Genomic DNA, 15954 nt, shown 5'->3' on the forward strand with positions numbered 1-15954 from the left:
AAAGCACATGTATAGCGACAAACATTTATGTTACACGGGTGATTGAAATAAAAAGAGCGCTGCATTGGCCGGGAATCGAACCCGGGCCTCCCGCGTGGCAGGCGAGAATTCTACCACTGAACCACCAATGCTTGCGTGCGGGGCTGTGCGGGGCGGGGGATAAAAGGGTGCCGCCAAGGCCAGCGCAGCACCACGGTGTGCGTGGCTGCAGTACCGCCGGGCTCCACTGGGCGGACCCACGGGTGCAGTGCCGACAGTGTCCACAGTGCGGCGCCAGGGTGCAGCGGCGCTTGTAACACAGCACACAGAACAGAGTCCAGTTCAGTCATCACGGTGTCTGCATGTGACCCAACGGCAATGAGAAAGGAGCCCCTACAGCGCAGGCCTGGTGTCTCAGTGGCAGTGCCTGACTGACAGGGTCGGGTTTAGCTAGTGATAGTCACCCTCTCTGCAGTGACTGGCCCCCAGCAGAGCACCCCCCCTTCCTGCCCGGTTTATTTTTATCCTTTCCTTGCAAGACAGGTCTCCCAATTCTCCCTGGCAGGGGTTACGGCTCAGCGACTGGCGCTGCTAATACATATCAATACATTTCTATCTGATAAAGGCTCGGGTCCTATTGGTTGGTGGCTCAGTCCGGCGGGCCTGACAGCTTCTCCCCAGATTTGTGTCTTTAAAAAGCAGCTTCAAAGAAACACAATCTCGGGGCTGTAGGCAACAGGTGTCCGGGTCAAGAAGGAGTAAGCGCCTAATACATTAATTTACATTGATCTAAAATCGCAGTTCACTTTCTTATTCATTCATTTAGACGTCTATAAGTCAGGGTATTAATAAAGAATACACATATTTTTAAACATTTGGCTTCATGATACAATCGTTTTTTGTTTCATACTCTTTCTAAAGCTAACTAGATCTCTCATCTGAGAGAAGTAGCTAAAGAAGTGCGATTCTCATTCATGTTTAACCTTACAGGCTCACTGAGGACTATATACCCTAAAGGCACAGCAGCATCATGTCCAGCTCTGAGGTGAGATCTGGCACTATATTTATTCTACATAAACAGATTGTCATCATCACATAGATTATCGACTTTCTTTATATAAATGACACTGTGTCTCAGTGTGTCTGTGTGTAACTGTGTCTCAGTGTGTAACTGTGTCTCAGTGTGTCTGTGTGTAACTGTGTGTCTGTGTGTAACTGTGTCTCAGTGTGTAACTGTGTGTCTGTGTGTAACTGTGTGTCTGTGTGTAACTGTGTGTAACTGTGTGTCTGTGTGTAACTGTGTCTCAGTGTGTCTGTGTGTAACTGTGTAACTGTGTGTCTGTGTGTCTCAGTGTGTCTGTGTGTAACTGTGTCTCAGTGTGTAACTGTGTCTCAGTGTGTCTGTGTGTAACTGTGTGTCTGTGTGTAACTGTGTCTCAGTGTGTAACTGTGTGTCTGTGTGTAACTGTGTCTGTGTGTAACTGTGTGTAACTGTGTGTCTGTGTGTAACTGTGTCTCAGTGTGTCTGTGTGTAACTGTGTAACTGTGTGTCTGTGTGTCTCAGTGTGTCTGTGTGTAACTGTGTCTCAGTGTGTAAATGTGTCTCAGTGTGTCTGTGTGTAACTGTGTCTCAGTGTGTAACTGTATCTCAGTGTCTCAGTGTGTAACTGTGTCTCAGTGTGTCTGTGTGTAACTGTGTCTCAGTGTGTCTCAGTGTGTAACTGTGTCTCAGTGTGTCTGTGTCTCAGTGTGTCTGTGTCTCAGTGTGTAACTGTGTCTCAGTGTGTAACTGTGTCTCAGTGTGTCTGTGTGTAACTGTGTCTCAGTGTGTAACTGTGTCTCAGTGTGTCTGTGTGTAACTGTGTCTCAGTGTGTAACTGTGTCTCAGTGTGTCTGTGTGTAACTGTGTGTCTGTGTGTAACTGTGTCTCAGTGTGTCTGTGTGTAACTGTGTCTCAGTGTGTAACTGTGTTTCAGTGTGTAACTGTGTCTCAGTGTGTCTGTGTGTAACTGTGTGTCTGTGTGTAACTGTCTCTCAGTGTGTCTGTGTGTAACTGTATGTCTGTGTGTAACTGTGTCTCAGTGTGTCTGTGTGTCTCAGTGTGTCTGTGTGTAACTGTGTCTCAGTGTGTCTGTGTGTAACTGTGTGTCTGTGTGTAACTGTGTCTCAGTGTGTCTGTGTGTAACTGTGTCTCAGTGTGTAAATGTGTCTGTGTGTAACTGTGTCTCAGTGTCTCAGTGTGTAACTGTGTCTCAGTGTGTCTGTGTGTAACTGTGTGTCTGTGTGTAACTGTGTCTCAGTGTGTAACTGTGTCTCAGTGTGTCTGTGTGTCTCAGTGTGTCTGTGTGTAACTGTGTCTCAGTGTGTAACTGTGTCTCAGTGTGTCTGTGTGTAACTGTGTCTCAGTGTGTAACTGTGTCTCAGTGTGTCTCAGTGTGTAACTGTGTCTCAGTGTGTCTGTGTGTAACTGTGTGTCTGTGTGTAACTGTGTCTCAGTGTGTCTCAGTGTGTCTGTGTGTAACTGTGTGTCTGCGCTGAAGAGCCCGAGCGGCGCGGTCGGCGCCAGTATCCTGTGTTGTGATTGGCTGAGGCGGTCATGCAGCGACATCGTGGAGGAGCGCATGCGTGAGTCACAAAATATTGAATAAATTTTATTACTATTACAATTCTTAGTAGATGCCCTTATCCAGGCATACTTACAATTATTACAATGTATCACATTATTTTTTACATACAATTGCCCATTTATACAGCTGGGGTTGTCCTGGAGCATTCTGGGTAAAGTACCTTTGCTCAGGGCTGGTCAAATTGTAGAAAGTTTTAGAGTTAACATGAAACGTATTTCAGGCATTACTCCACAAAACACCCCATTCACACTTACTATGCCGGCCCTGGGCGCCTCAAATTTAGTCCGGCTTTTTTCAGACACCCCATTCACACTTGCAGTTTTAGGAGCCAAAGTGCGTCACATATGCGGGCGAAAATGCGGCCTAAACGAAATGCATGCCGGGAATAAACACATCTGCTCAAACAAACCCGTGACGCAGGACATGCGGTCTGTTACAGGTGTGTGCGATGTGTTTATAATCACAACTTATTAACATCGATTGGCTATTGTTCGGTTCGAAAGTAATCTTAAGCCTTTGCAGCCGAAGCTTTCTAAAATAATTAAAAATGTGCTGGTTCAATGGGGAATCGAAGTCATATATTTCCCTTTTCAAATGTCTATCTTCGGTTCTGCAAGTCTAAAAGTGCTTTTACAATCCACCCGAAAGCGAAGCATCTTTATTAGGACATCTGCATTAAATCACAATAAATCGTGTGCATTAGTATGCAGTCGTCTGCATGCCCGTGTTTACTCTGTTTGTATGTCAGGTTTATTCTGTTTATTCTGTGTTTATTCTGTGTTTACTCTGTGTTTATTCTGTGTTTATTCTGTGTTTACTCTGTGTTTATTCTGTTTATTCTGTGTTTACTCTGTGTTTATTCTGTGTTTACTCTGTGTTTATTCTGTGTTTACTCTGTGTTTATTCTGTGTTTATTCTGTGTTTACTCTGTGTTTATTCTGTTTATTCTGTGTTTACTCTGTGTTTATTCTGTGTTTACTCTGTGTTTATTCTGTTTATTCTGTGTTTACTCTGTGTTTATTCTGTGTTTACTCTGTGTTTATTCTGTGTTTATTCTGTGTTTACTCTGTGTTTATTCTGTTTATTCTGTGTTTACTCTGTGTTTATTCTGTTTATTCTGTGTTTACTCTGTGTTTATTCCGCGTCTCTCAGACACGCGTCTCTGGGGGCAGGACTTGAGTTGCGTCACACGCTGACGCTTTCCACCGGCCCAGGGCCCAACGCGTCACATTCACATTTAGGCCGCATTAGGCGCCTCAAAAGATTTAGGCCGGGTCAAAAAGCGGGACTAGTTTTGACCCGGCCCAGGGCCGGCCTAAATCTCAAGTGTGAATGGGGTCTTAGTCTTAATTATGTCAGGTTTTACAGCAGTGGTGTGGACAGTTACCCCCTACCTCCTGCAACTGAAAGATGCAAATTAAATGGTCAGGGCCCTGTTGTGTCCCAGCTCAGGTGTGTGTGCCAGTGCCAGAGCGCACCGTACAGGTGACCGTGTTTTAAGTTCCCCCCCACCCATGTCCCAGGGAGATCGATGTGCTGTTTCCTGGTTATACCCATATGTGGAGGCCCCAGCCAATCCGGTGGAGCCACTGGATATTCAGGTAGGGTCTGTGGAAAGTCAAAAGGAAAATCCATGGTACAAGGTATTGTATTGATACTGTAGTGTTTTATTCAAATATAGAAAGGTGTGGTTTCTTGTGAGGGCTAACTGAGTTCTGAGACTAAACCAGATAAACCAGTCTTTATTAATACGTCTCAGCTTCTCCCTTCTGTCACAACTGTCTGGGGTTCCCACCTGATATACAAGGAACAGAGCAGAGATGGATGCAGAGAGATACTAGTGATCTTAAATCAGGGTAACAGGAGTTGAGGTAAAACCTCAAACCCGCAGGTCCAGTAGATGCGCACAGTTGTTCATTTGTGTGAAGAGACAAGGAATAATAATCGGTGTTCCTTCACTGGAGTGTCTGACTGCAGGCGCACAGTTTGCTCACTCATTCTTCATACCCGTGGAAGAAAGAGTGGAGCGCTAGGGCAATGTTAGGATGTTATGATCTTCATGTTATGACAGAGAGGCGTCACAATCTGAACAAACTCCCCAGCGATGTGGTAGATGCTGAAAATTTGGGAACATTTAAAAACAGACTGGATAGGATCCTTGGATCACTTAGTTATTAATGGACACCAAACGAGCACGATGGGGTGAATGGCCTCCTCTCGATTGTAAACTTTCTTATGTTCTTATGTTACCCTCACCCAATGTGACCCGGAGCCAGGATTGTAAGTGAGAAAACAGCGCCCTCTGCCCGTCAGATGGGTCTATGGCATATTGCCTGTGTATAAGAACAGGGTCTGCCCAGGCCTAACAACTTAAAAGCTGTATTAGTGGGAAACTGAGGTAGCGGCAGACCCGGGACGTCGACCTGCCCCCTCTCCAACACTGGCCCCGTAGAGGTCCTATAACACAGAGCCGGTGCGGAATGAGCACCAGACGAGATGTGTAGCTGGGGCAGACACTAACCCACTACACTGCCCCACTCCAGGCACCACAGTTATCCATCGGGATGTCAGTTTGGCCTTTAATTGTATCTGATGGTGTTGTTACTGAATAACTAAATTTCACATTTCTACAGTTTTAGAGCTGACTGTTTCTCTGTTACACTTTGTACCTGAACAGGACTGACACTCGACAGAATAGATTATTTATATCATTTCAAATATCGTTATCTCATCTATTGCCCTGCACTTTGTTGTTTCACAAAACTTGTGTTCGCCATAGGCGCCGAGTTTTGAACTTCCCAGGGGGGGCTGAGTTACTAAACCCCTACGACCCCTGTCAGAGAAAATACTTAGCAAGAGCGGGGGCGGGGAGGGAGGTTTGTTTTATTTTCTTCCTTGAATGATTAAGTAACTCATCAAAATTCACAGACACACACTCATATACACAGACACACTCATACACACACACACACACACTGTATTGCATTTCATCCAGTCGCTGCCCCCGTGCTGCTTTAAGCAATGGAGAGCATTAGTATTACATTTCATTGTGGCATTAAAATACTGCGATGCTATAAAGCAGGGGTGAGACACCAGCTCGTCTTGTCTAACAACACGTGTGTTACATTTCATACACCGATCATTTTGATTTGAGCATGCGTAGTTTTGTATTTTGGCACCACAGGGGTTCACGACTCTTCATAATGCCTGTGTTCCGCAAGGACAAAGAGGACAGAACCTTGGTATTGTTATTCTCTGACTAAATATTATACACTCACCTAAAGGATTATTAGGAACACCATACTAATACTGTGTTTGACCCCCTTTCGCCTTCAGAACTGCCTTCATTCTACGTGGCATTGATTCAACAAGGTGCTGAAAGCATTCTTTAGAAATGTTGGCCCATATTGATAGGATAGCATCTTGCAGTTGATGGAGATTTGTGGGATGCACATCCAGGGCACGAAGCTCCCGTTCCACCACATCCCAAAGATGCTCTATTGGGTTGAGATCTGGTGACTGTGGGGGCCAGTTTAGTACAGTGAACTCATTGTCATGTTCAAGAAACCAATTTGAAATGATTCCACCTTTGTGACATGGTGTATTATCCTGCTGGAAGTAGCCATCAGAGGATGGGTACATGGTGGTCATAAAGGGATGGACATGGTCAGAAACAATGCTCAGGTAGGCCGTGGCATTTAAACGATGCCCAATTGGCACTAAGGGGCCTAAAGTGGGCCAAGAAAACATCCCCCACACCATTACACCACCACCAGCCTGCACAGTGGTAACAAGGCATGATGGATCCATGTTCTCATTCTGTTTACGCCAAATTCTGACTCTACCATCTGAATGTCTCAACAGAAATCGAGACTCATCAGACCAGGCAACATTTTTCCAGTCTTCAACTGTCCAATTTTAGTGAGCTTGTGCAAATTGTAGCCTCTTTTTCCTATTTGTAGTGGAGATGAGTGGTACCCGGTGGGGTCTTCTGCTGTTGTAGCCCATCCGCCTCAAGGTTGTACGTGTTGTGGCTTCACAAATGCTTTGCTGCATACCTCGGTTGTAACGAGTGGTTATTTCAGTCAAAGTTGCTCTTCTATCAGCTTGAATCAGTCGGCCCATTCTCCTCTGACCTCTAGCATCAACAAGGCATTTTCTCCCACAGGACTGCCGCATACTGGATGTTTTTCCCTTTTCACACCATTCTTTGTAAACCCTAGAAATGGTTGTGCGTGAAAATCCCAGTAACTGAGCAGATTGTGAAATACTCATACCGGCCCGTCTGGCACCAACAACCATGCCACGCTCAAAATTGCTTAAATCACCTTTCTTTCCCATTCAGACATTCAGTTTGGAGTTCAGGAGATTGTCTTGACCAGGACCACACCCCTAAATGCATTGAAGCAACTGCCATGTGATTGGTTGGTTAGATAATTGCATTAATGAGAAATTGAACAGGTGTTCCTAATAATCCTTTAGGTGAGTGTATAACCGTGCATGGAGTACCTACTTTTATTACAATATTTCAATTAATAATATTGCAAACTACACCAGATATCAGACATACACGACTAGTATAATGAACCAGCATCAAACCAGATGTTTGGAGATGCGCTATTTGTACCGGAGCCCGTCCGCTCCTCCGGCAGGTGGCGCTGTGTGCAGATGCGACGCTCAGGCGGCGGCGCTGGCCCTCTTTACGGCGCAGGAAGCGGCGCTGCACGGCGAGGGTCCGGGTGAGAGGCGAGAGCTGCGGTCAGGGGGCTTTTCTGTTAAATCAGACCTATGAAGGTAGATCACACTGCATCATTTATAAATATGTAAAATCATTATAAAACGTTTAATTTCATACATGCCGATATGTAAGTACATAATTATAATAGAAACGTACACTCGAGTGCCGCTGTTTTCAGTGCGTTTATCTCTTCATTTGATCAGGTGCTTTTTGTGGACCGTCGCCTTCACGCAGATTGCCTTGCTCGTGTCTGGATGCTGGATGCTGGCGCTTTTTTGGCGCATTTCACCGGACCGTGTTAAGGTTAGGGTTGCTTTGGTACAATTTCTAATTTTCTTGATGGTTAAATACAGAGAATTCACAAACCAAACCCTGATGTTCAATTCAGTCAGTCGTAAAGGAGCCATGTGCAGTTTCTCCTGATACAAAATGTCAATTTGAAATATGTGGTGATAGTCGATGTCTGGCCATTTCCCAGCCTGCTGTGTGGAGGCGTTGATTGTTACAGATTGCACCTTAAATGTTGGGAAATAAACATGTTCAATACATGTCCAATAAAAAGCATATTAATATTGCTTTCATAATCTATTTGTTATGTTATTGAAGGTTACAAATACAATGGATATGATTGTGACAAACAACCCCAAATGATGTGATCACTTACTTCTGTGATGGGGCTGGTTGTCACAAGTTGTCTACTTGGTCATTTATACATTCATATTGAAGTGAGAAATGAACATCTAAACAATATAAATGTATACATTAGATATAATTCTTTCATTCTGTATACATGCGTTGTATATGATGTATGGGGCTGGAGAAATAAGAGAGCCCGGGTCTTCCCTATATAGTTGTCACTGTTTGATTTCAGTGATTCTTGTGCTGTCCCTGGTCTCTAATACGCAGCAGCTGTTTGAAACTGGTATCAATAAATGCTTACTCACCCGGGATCCACAATCCTTATATCACCTCTTTCATGTCTTCAGGTTATGATGCCGATGCCCTGAGTGAGAATTGAATTGGATCTGAGAATTGTTTCTCTTCCAGACAGTCTGCAGCAATGGAATTAGGTAAATGATGGATTTGTATCTTTGTAACAAAAATGTTTGACATTTGCCAATTTACTCAATTTATACAAATGAAACTAATGCCTTTTAAACACGAGACATTTGGAAATTTCCAATTAATGCCCTCTAAGCAAGTACAGGTGGAATATAATTACTACTTTATTATACTATATCAACTCATAATTTCAATATAAACACTCTGGACTTTATGACCCTGAAAGCCCAAGCATTGCATCAACTTCACTCCTTCTATCACTTGCTAACTGCCAGTTCTCAATATCTGCAGTAGTGGAGAATTGTGTGTGGTCGGATTGTGGCAAAACATGATCTAATATATACATATATTCATAAGTTAAAGCCTGTATTACAGATGTATGTGTGGCTTTGTGCATATGTACAATCTTTCTGGAGTCGTACCCCTCCATTAATTGCATTTTTATAAATTAATTTTGTTATACTTAGAACCATGGATGAGTTGTGAGAAAACCGCAGTTCTGCACGGGGGCTTCCTCCTGGCTGAGAAGCAGTACCGCCCCAAGGAGCTGTCTGCCTTGAAGAAGTGTGAGTGGGAATCTATTGGGAGACCTGTCCTCCAGGCTGTGCAGGAAATAGTCTCTGGCAAGAGCAACTTGAACCAGATGACTGTAGATGCCTCACTGTGGGAGAGAAAGATCATTTGTATATTATGGACTAAGCTGCTGGAAATAGAGCACAGAAAAGATGAGGAGGAGGTGGACAAGAGTTGGAGAGATGATCCATCGTTCTCTGTGCAAAACATCCTCCCGAACATTAATCACACTATACTGTATGAGCTGGTGAAGACCATGGGCTATTCTCGGCTCTTTGTGGAGTTCCTCATGTCATTCCCTGCAGGAGCTCTCTGTGCAGAACTGGCCAGGTTGGTGGACCACGTTCTCCAGGAAACCTCAGAGGCAGATGTTCAGTTCTTCCTGGACATCTGGTGGGAGCTGTGGAAATGGAGAAAAAGCACAGACCAAGATGAGCTGGTCCAGATCTTCGCTGCTCAGGTGGCCAGGTACGCTTCCGGGTCCTCTGAGATTTCGTCCCAGGCCTCTAAGAGATTCAAACTCGACCCCGATGTGTCTGTCCCTTCGTGTGTGGTCTCCTTGCTCCTCGATGCGTTGAGCAAAATGAAAGACTGTGTTTCCTCCTCCCATCTCTGCTGCTTGGCTTTCTCCAACTGCTTGGACACAGTGTACACAACGTTTCTGTTCGACAGTACGCACACTCTCTCCACTGAGGCCTATCTTCAGTGCCTCTCAAGGGTGGTGCAGCTGAGAGGACCCTGCCAAGTTGAGCTGGACCGCAGTAGAGCAAAGGAGGACCAGGTTGAGACGATCAAGGAGGCACAACGAGAAGTAGTGGCAGCTCACAGCCCCTCTTTCTTCAAGCCAGAAGGGATAACCCTGATACAGAGCGTGAAAGCTTTGTTAGAACTTTTTCAGACTTGGAGAGAATTGCTCAAGATCTCTGATGCTAATGTCCATGGTTATGCTGCTCACAGACTGAAAGGTTGCCTAGCTCATGCGATGAATGTCTTGGAAGGGCTCCTGAAGTCCGAGACACTGAGCAAAGATGAAAGCCAGCTTGTGAGGGAATTCACTCAGGCACTGACCGCCTTGCTGGAGGGAATTTCTCTACCCGATCTGAACTGCGATTCTGCCGCAGTGGTGAAAGTAGCGACAACGATTATCGACAAGCGCTTGGAAAAGTTTGGAGAGGTGAGCCACGTGTTTGCCTCCAAGGTGAGCTGGGTCTCGGATGGCAATGACTGGATTGGCTGCCTGGAGAGGAACCAAGATGTCTTTAGGGACAACGATCTGGTCTTAAAGTTGGTTTCAACGCTGATTGCAAAGTGCCTGTCAGATACGGGGGCAAAAGAAGCGGTGAGGTGGATGAAGCTGAAGGGCATCATTTTGGACATTTTCACTGAGCTTCCGCTGCTCCACAAGAACACAGTCCTGGCAGGGCTGCTCTCCACGTGTGGAGGAAAAGGACTGTGTGGCGTGTTGCCAGAAACTGTCACTGGGGGTTTCGGGGAAGAACTGAACCTGGCCTTCAACTGCATCACTCAAAGCCAAGCACAGCAGAAGCTTGACGGAGCGGTGTCTGCTATTGCCCGGGTGGCCCTCCAGAACCCAGAAGCAGTCTTGCGGAGGGCGTGCCACCTTGCTGTATTCAACCTGGGCGCCCATAAACTGCTAGCCCAGATCCTGAAACACCTGCCAGGACTGATCCACTGGGAGGCCTCCAGCTTAGAGGGCAGCAGCAGTTCTGGGTGCAGTTTACTGTGCAGCTGCTTGAAGGGCACCGTGTGGGGCAAGCTGTCCTCAGCCAGAGAGGAGAACCAATTCTTGGAATTCCTTGTGTCCCTGATGGGGCCAAGCCAGGCTGCTGGGGACAGTCTAGAGAGTGGGCCGCAGCTTTTGCAACCCACCGAGGTCACCAGAGCCTTTGTTTTACCCCATGTAATGGATAGTGCATGCAGCGTGGAGCTCTGTCTTCGAATCCTCCAAACGTCTCTCCAGCAGAAAGCGCCGGAGGGCTCTGACCCTTGGGTGATGACCTGCTCTCCTTTTCCTCTTCTGTTCTCTCTGTGCCAGCTCTTGGACAGCTGTTCTCAATGTTGGCAGGAGCCTACGGACAACATCCTTGCAGTCTCACTGGAAACTAAAGATCTCCTGACGGACATCCTGGCGGGACTGGGAGAGGTGGTGGGCAGGGAAGTGAGTGCTGACCCCAACACCTGGTCCAGGGCTCTCTTCTGGCTCTACAACAAAGTGGAGGCTCTGGACTGGACCGTGCGCTTCAGGCTGAAGGGGGTGTGGGGCAATCATTTTAAAAATGAGGTGCCCCTGTCCATGTTCACCGTGTGTGACCTGCCCGAAGACGACTGGGCCGCTCTGGCCTTGCCCACATACGGCCCGGGGACAGGGCTTCTGGCCTGGATGGAGTGCTGCTGCTTGTCCGCAGACACTCAAGAGCTCATGCTGGACATCTTGGTGGTCAATGTGAGCAATGCGGAGGAAGTCAACATGTTCAGCAAGGGCTTCATGGTGGCTCTAATCCAGATCCTACCGTGGTGCACAGCGGCCGAGTGGCGGCGGCTGGTGGTTGTGGCTGAGCAGCTCCTCCAACGGGGCATCCTCCACGTGCCGTACTCCCTGGAGTACATAGAGTTCATGCCCTTGCTCAACCTGCGACCTTTCACCTGCGACCTCCAGCTGTCCATGCTGCTTCTCAGGGCCTTCCAGCTGCTGTGTAGCTCCAGCTGCTCTCACTGGTTGCCGCAGATGGGCTGGTTGCACGTGGGGCGGCTGTACGCCAGCGCCGTGAGGGGCATCGTGGAGTCGCTGAAAGGGAAGGTCCCCTCCCCCGCCTCGTCTCCCCCGAAAGTCCCAGCCAGCGGATACGCAGACCGCAGCCAGGAGGCGGTGTTCGTGCTGCTGCAGCTCTTCTGTCACCTGCTGCACGTGCTGGTGATGATGCCCGCCGACACCTACGAGTCACTCTACCTGGCCTCCCTGGAGATCCTCGCGCAGTACGAGGCCGTGTTAAGGGACCACCCCACATCCGCCAGCTCTCTCGACAGGAGCAACTCCAAGCACTTCCTCAACTCCATTGCTCAGAACCTGCCCAGTGAGGAGCTGCGATGCACTGTCCAGCAGAAGATCTCTATGCTATAATTTTTTTTTTTTGTACCTCATCTGATCTGGATTGTTTTTAGGTCAGTGAAAGATGAATTTATTTTTTTGTTCCTTTTCTAAATAAAATAAGTTTGAATTCATAACCAATGCTGAACTGTCAGTGGTATCCATATAGTGTAAGCCTGTGTATGTAGGTGTAATTAGTGTAGAAGTGCTGTTTGCATTTGTAACAAGTGTAGAGAGCAGTTCACAGAAAACTGGGCAGCCTGTACGTCGAGTCTGTTATATCAGCCACTTAACACTGAAATGTTAATCAAATCTGATGCTCAACTGAACATTCCCCAGTTATACATCTTGTGATTTTCTATTACAATGAAAGAAAGCAGGGGGGGGGGGGGAGAAGAAGAAAAAAGCCACTTAAAAGGATTCATCAAATCAGATTTATTTCTTTAGTGGTGTCTGGATTCACAGATTGCCATGGCAAAAAAGAAAACTCTTAGTATTAAGTTAGTTACAATAAGAATCCATTCTCTTTCTAACAAGAAATTCTTCAAATGGGCACACTACAAACAAACAAGCAAAACTAAAACGAGAAAAAAAGTCTGATAGCATAAAAAGAAAATATCAAAAATAACAAGTGGCAAGAAGTATTTAAGGTTGTGATTCAGTCACATGGGTCCTGATACGAAGATGGGCCTCGGAAGAGATGGTCACCCCTGTGAAGATTTTTAAATGGCAAAACAAGCTTGTAAGATAGAAAACACTCCGACACACACACATACCAATAAAGCAAAAAAGAATAAATACATTAATTGATAAACACACCACACTTATGTTTCTTCCAGTAAATGCATAAAAAATTGAATGAGACAAAAAAAATCTCTACAGGGATATTAATATGTAAAACACTTTTTTAAAATAATTTTATACAAGAATGGCTTAACGATAAAAGACATTCACAAGCTAATTTAAGGATACCAGTTAGACATGCAATGATTAGCTGTCTCATCCCCTTAGAAATGCCATGCTTTACATCTGTCTTCCGCATCAAGATCCCCGGAGTAAATGACAACCTTTCCACACTTCCTGCCATCTATTATTCTCTCCGAGTCGTGGATATTAAAAATAGATTTAAAAAGGCACTGTATATGAATTTGGTTTATTGTCCAGAGTTCATATACAATCTGGACAACACAGCATTTTGCGTCTGTATCTTCAGTTCGTTTTCAACCTTTCACCTCCCCAGATGTGCTAGATTTCTCTTGATCGGCTTGGATGGCCTCTCCATTAATTTGTATTGTTTTTGTATGTCAGCCAATGGAAAACATCAGGCAAAACACAGAAGTCTAGCAAGCCTTACTGAATCTAGTCCTGGAGACTCCAGTGGCTTTTGGTTTTCTATGCAGTGAACTCCATATTTATTAACTGAACCCATCCTTTTTTATCACATTCCTCAACTGGCCTGGGCTCCAAACCTCTAGCTGTTGCACGGTTCCTTTCCCTGCATATTTAAATGTATTACTACATGAGCCTGTAAGCAAACGGGCCGATACATTGTGGCTCAGAATATACTCACGGACAGATTACAAAGACTTTAAAACCTGGAGTTTTAACCGGGCAGGGCCATGCAGTCATTTTTCTGACTGTAGAAGTACTGGAACGTTGACCCAGTATTTCCTTTTAGATCCCGAATTTGCAGTGGCTACCTGTAAGTTTTTGGATCCCACAGAAGCATTGTTATAAACAATTTATTTTACAAGCATAAGCATTGATCACATGAGGGCCAATGGCATTTGAAATGGGGCAAAATCAAGTCATCGACAATATTTGAGCAAATGAAATACTTTGCATTGAGCCCAAGATCTACCTGCGACGAACAATCTCCCGTTCTGGATTCCAAAACGGAGAAAGAAAGGGTTAAGAGCTTAAGAGAAGTCTAAATGCAGTCTCATTAGTGCAGTTAAGGGTTCGGTTAAACAAGATGAAAACCATAAAACACTGGGGTTCCAAGCCCACACTGGGAAGCCTTGATCTATGCCACAGCGGTCTGAACAGCAGGATGGCACCACATCCAGAAACCGGATGTTTGTGAATACCACTTGCATCTCAGTCTAATAGAACTGATTGGTTGTCCATTAAAGGTTGCATGAAAACCCTGCGCAAGGAATGCACGAAGGTGGTGATAGTGCACAGGCCTGCTGTTGAGACACATATTCCCAAGCCACTCCCACCAGCACTCCCTTGCCCCGGCAGGACACAACTAAGAGGGCTGTGCTGAAAAGTGCTTGGGATATGGATACTTCTTAGCCCCTCTCTCCCTCCCTAATTCCACTCTCTCTGCTGACGTTCACCTAAACACTGGACACTCACTGGAGGCGGCTTCCTTCTAGAGTCACTTCTTTTTTTCCAAACCCCTTTTAATGACATAAATCTCAGGATGAATGTATTTCTCATTAAACCAACGACTACCTCCAGCTTTTAGGGAGAGTGGGATTGATGGTGTACTGCAATGGGCCCAGTGAGAACCGGTGGGACCGCATCCAACATACCAAGATATCGAAGAACAATACACGAGTTTCACATGCAAAGAGAAGGGTGTGTGGTTGTGCTATGACGACTTGTCCCGTTATCTCTACTGTTATTTTTTTGCCTATCTTTGGTCTACCCACATTTCAAGCTGGATTCGACATCTTTCAAATTCTTGTATTCATTTTCTGAAGTAAAAGCTAGCACACGCGCACAAATGTGTGAATCAGTGCATTTATAAAACTAAGACGGCTAGGAAAAACATTGGTGTGTTCGACTGTCACACACTTAAGTTCGAAAGAAAAATGGAAAAAGTGAATGCCAACATGTAATCATACCCTGAGCTAAGGAAAAATGTAAGACTTATGAAGAAATAACAACAATAACACCAACAACAACAACAGTAATAATAATAAAATCCTGTAAGTTTCAATGGACAATGTTGATTACAAAGATATGCTGTCAGTGTCAATACTATGGACCAATGATTTTCAATCCATGCTCTGATGAGCTACAGTGCAGCAGTATCTAAGGTTAAAAATCACACAAAAGATCTGAAAAAAGCTCCAACTAAGACTGATTATGTTAATGACTGATTCAGCCAGCCCAGGTGAAATGGAATTCAGAAGTTACAATGGCTCATTTTAAGCTTTCTTGGTTCCCTAGACCCTGACCGAGTCCTCGATAAATTCGGGTCTCCTCACTCAACTGGAGTTAAAGCACCAGGCCGGATTTGGAGTCGTGGAATCGAGACTATAGGACTCCAAGGAAAAGGTTTTGCTAAAATCAGTTGAATGGAGTGCCTGGAAGGATGATTAGCCTTTAGATCAAAAACCTTTATGGTAAAAGCTTAATGTGATACAGAACAATTATAGCAGGTTAATATACATTTTAATATACAATTTAGGATTGAGATTATTGGACTCGTAATTGGTCCTTTTTTTTTTCTCCCCGTTTCAGTTTGGGGAGCGGCTGTATGGAGTGGATCCCCTCCCTCCAGGTCACATACACACAAGCAACAACAAAACACAGGATTATTCATTAAGAACTAAAAAAAAAAAAACATCTAAGATCTAACATTTATTTTTACACTCTGCCTCAAAGAAGAACGTCCATATGCATCTGGACACTTATACATTTTTTCTTCCCCACATGAGTCCCTAGTCTGCGTGTCTTGTGTCAAATCGCAGCCGTACAGCACTGAAAGTCTTTCCCGATACTACCCCCCGAAGCTCGTCACTTAAGGCAACTTCGCCGATATTCCAGTCATACACAGCGTCGTATTTCAGATCGGGATGTGTCCGAGTTGCAAAATGACAACATTAAGAAAATACAGTTCTAGGATCTTC

General features: G+C 45.2%; 1 protein-coding gene and 1 non-coding gene across 2 annotated transcripts; one reads left to right on the forward strand and one right to left on the reverse strand.

Moving 5' to 3' along the window:
* Positions 1-60: 60 nt before the first annotated feature.
* On the reverse strand, positions 61-131 carry trnag-gcc (transfer RNA glycine (anticodon GCC)). Its single transcript has one exon. It is a non-coding gene; the product is annotated as a tRNA-Gly (tRNA).
* A 7167-nt stretch (positions 132-7298) lies between these two features.
* On the forward strand, positions 7299-12222 carry gemin4 (gem (nuclear organelle) associated protein 4). The gene is made up of 4 exons (XM_066695651.1): positions 7299-7400; positions 7548-7647; positions 8331-8414; positions 8874-12222. The coding sequence occupies exons 3-4, from the start codon at positions 8405-8407 to the stop codon at positions 12116-12118; spliced, it is 3255 nt and encodes a 1084-aa protein (XP_066551748.1). The 5' UTR covers positions 7299-7400; positions 7548-7647; positions 8331-8404; the 3' UTR covers positions 12119-12222.
* Positions 12223-15954: the final 3732 nt, after the last annotated feature.

This window comes from Amia ocellicauda, chromosome 22 (genome assembly GCF_036373705.1).
Source record: "Amia ocellicauda isolate fAmiCal2 chromosome 22, fAmiCal2.hap1, whole genome shotgun sequence".
Lineage (NCBI taxonomy): Eukaryota > Metazoa > Chordata > Actinopteri > Amiiformes > Amiidae > Amia > Amia ocellicauda.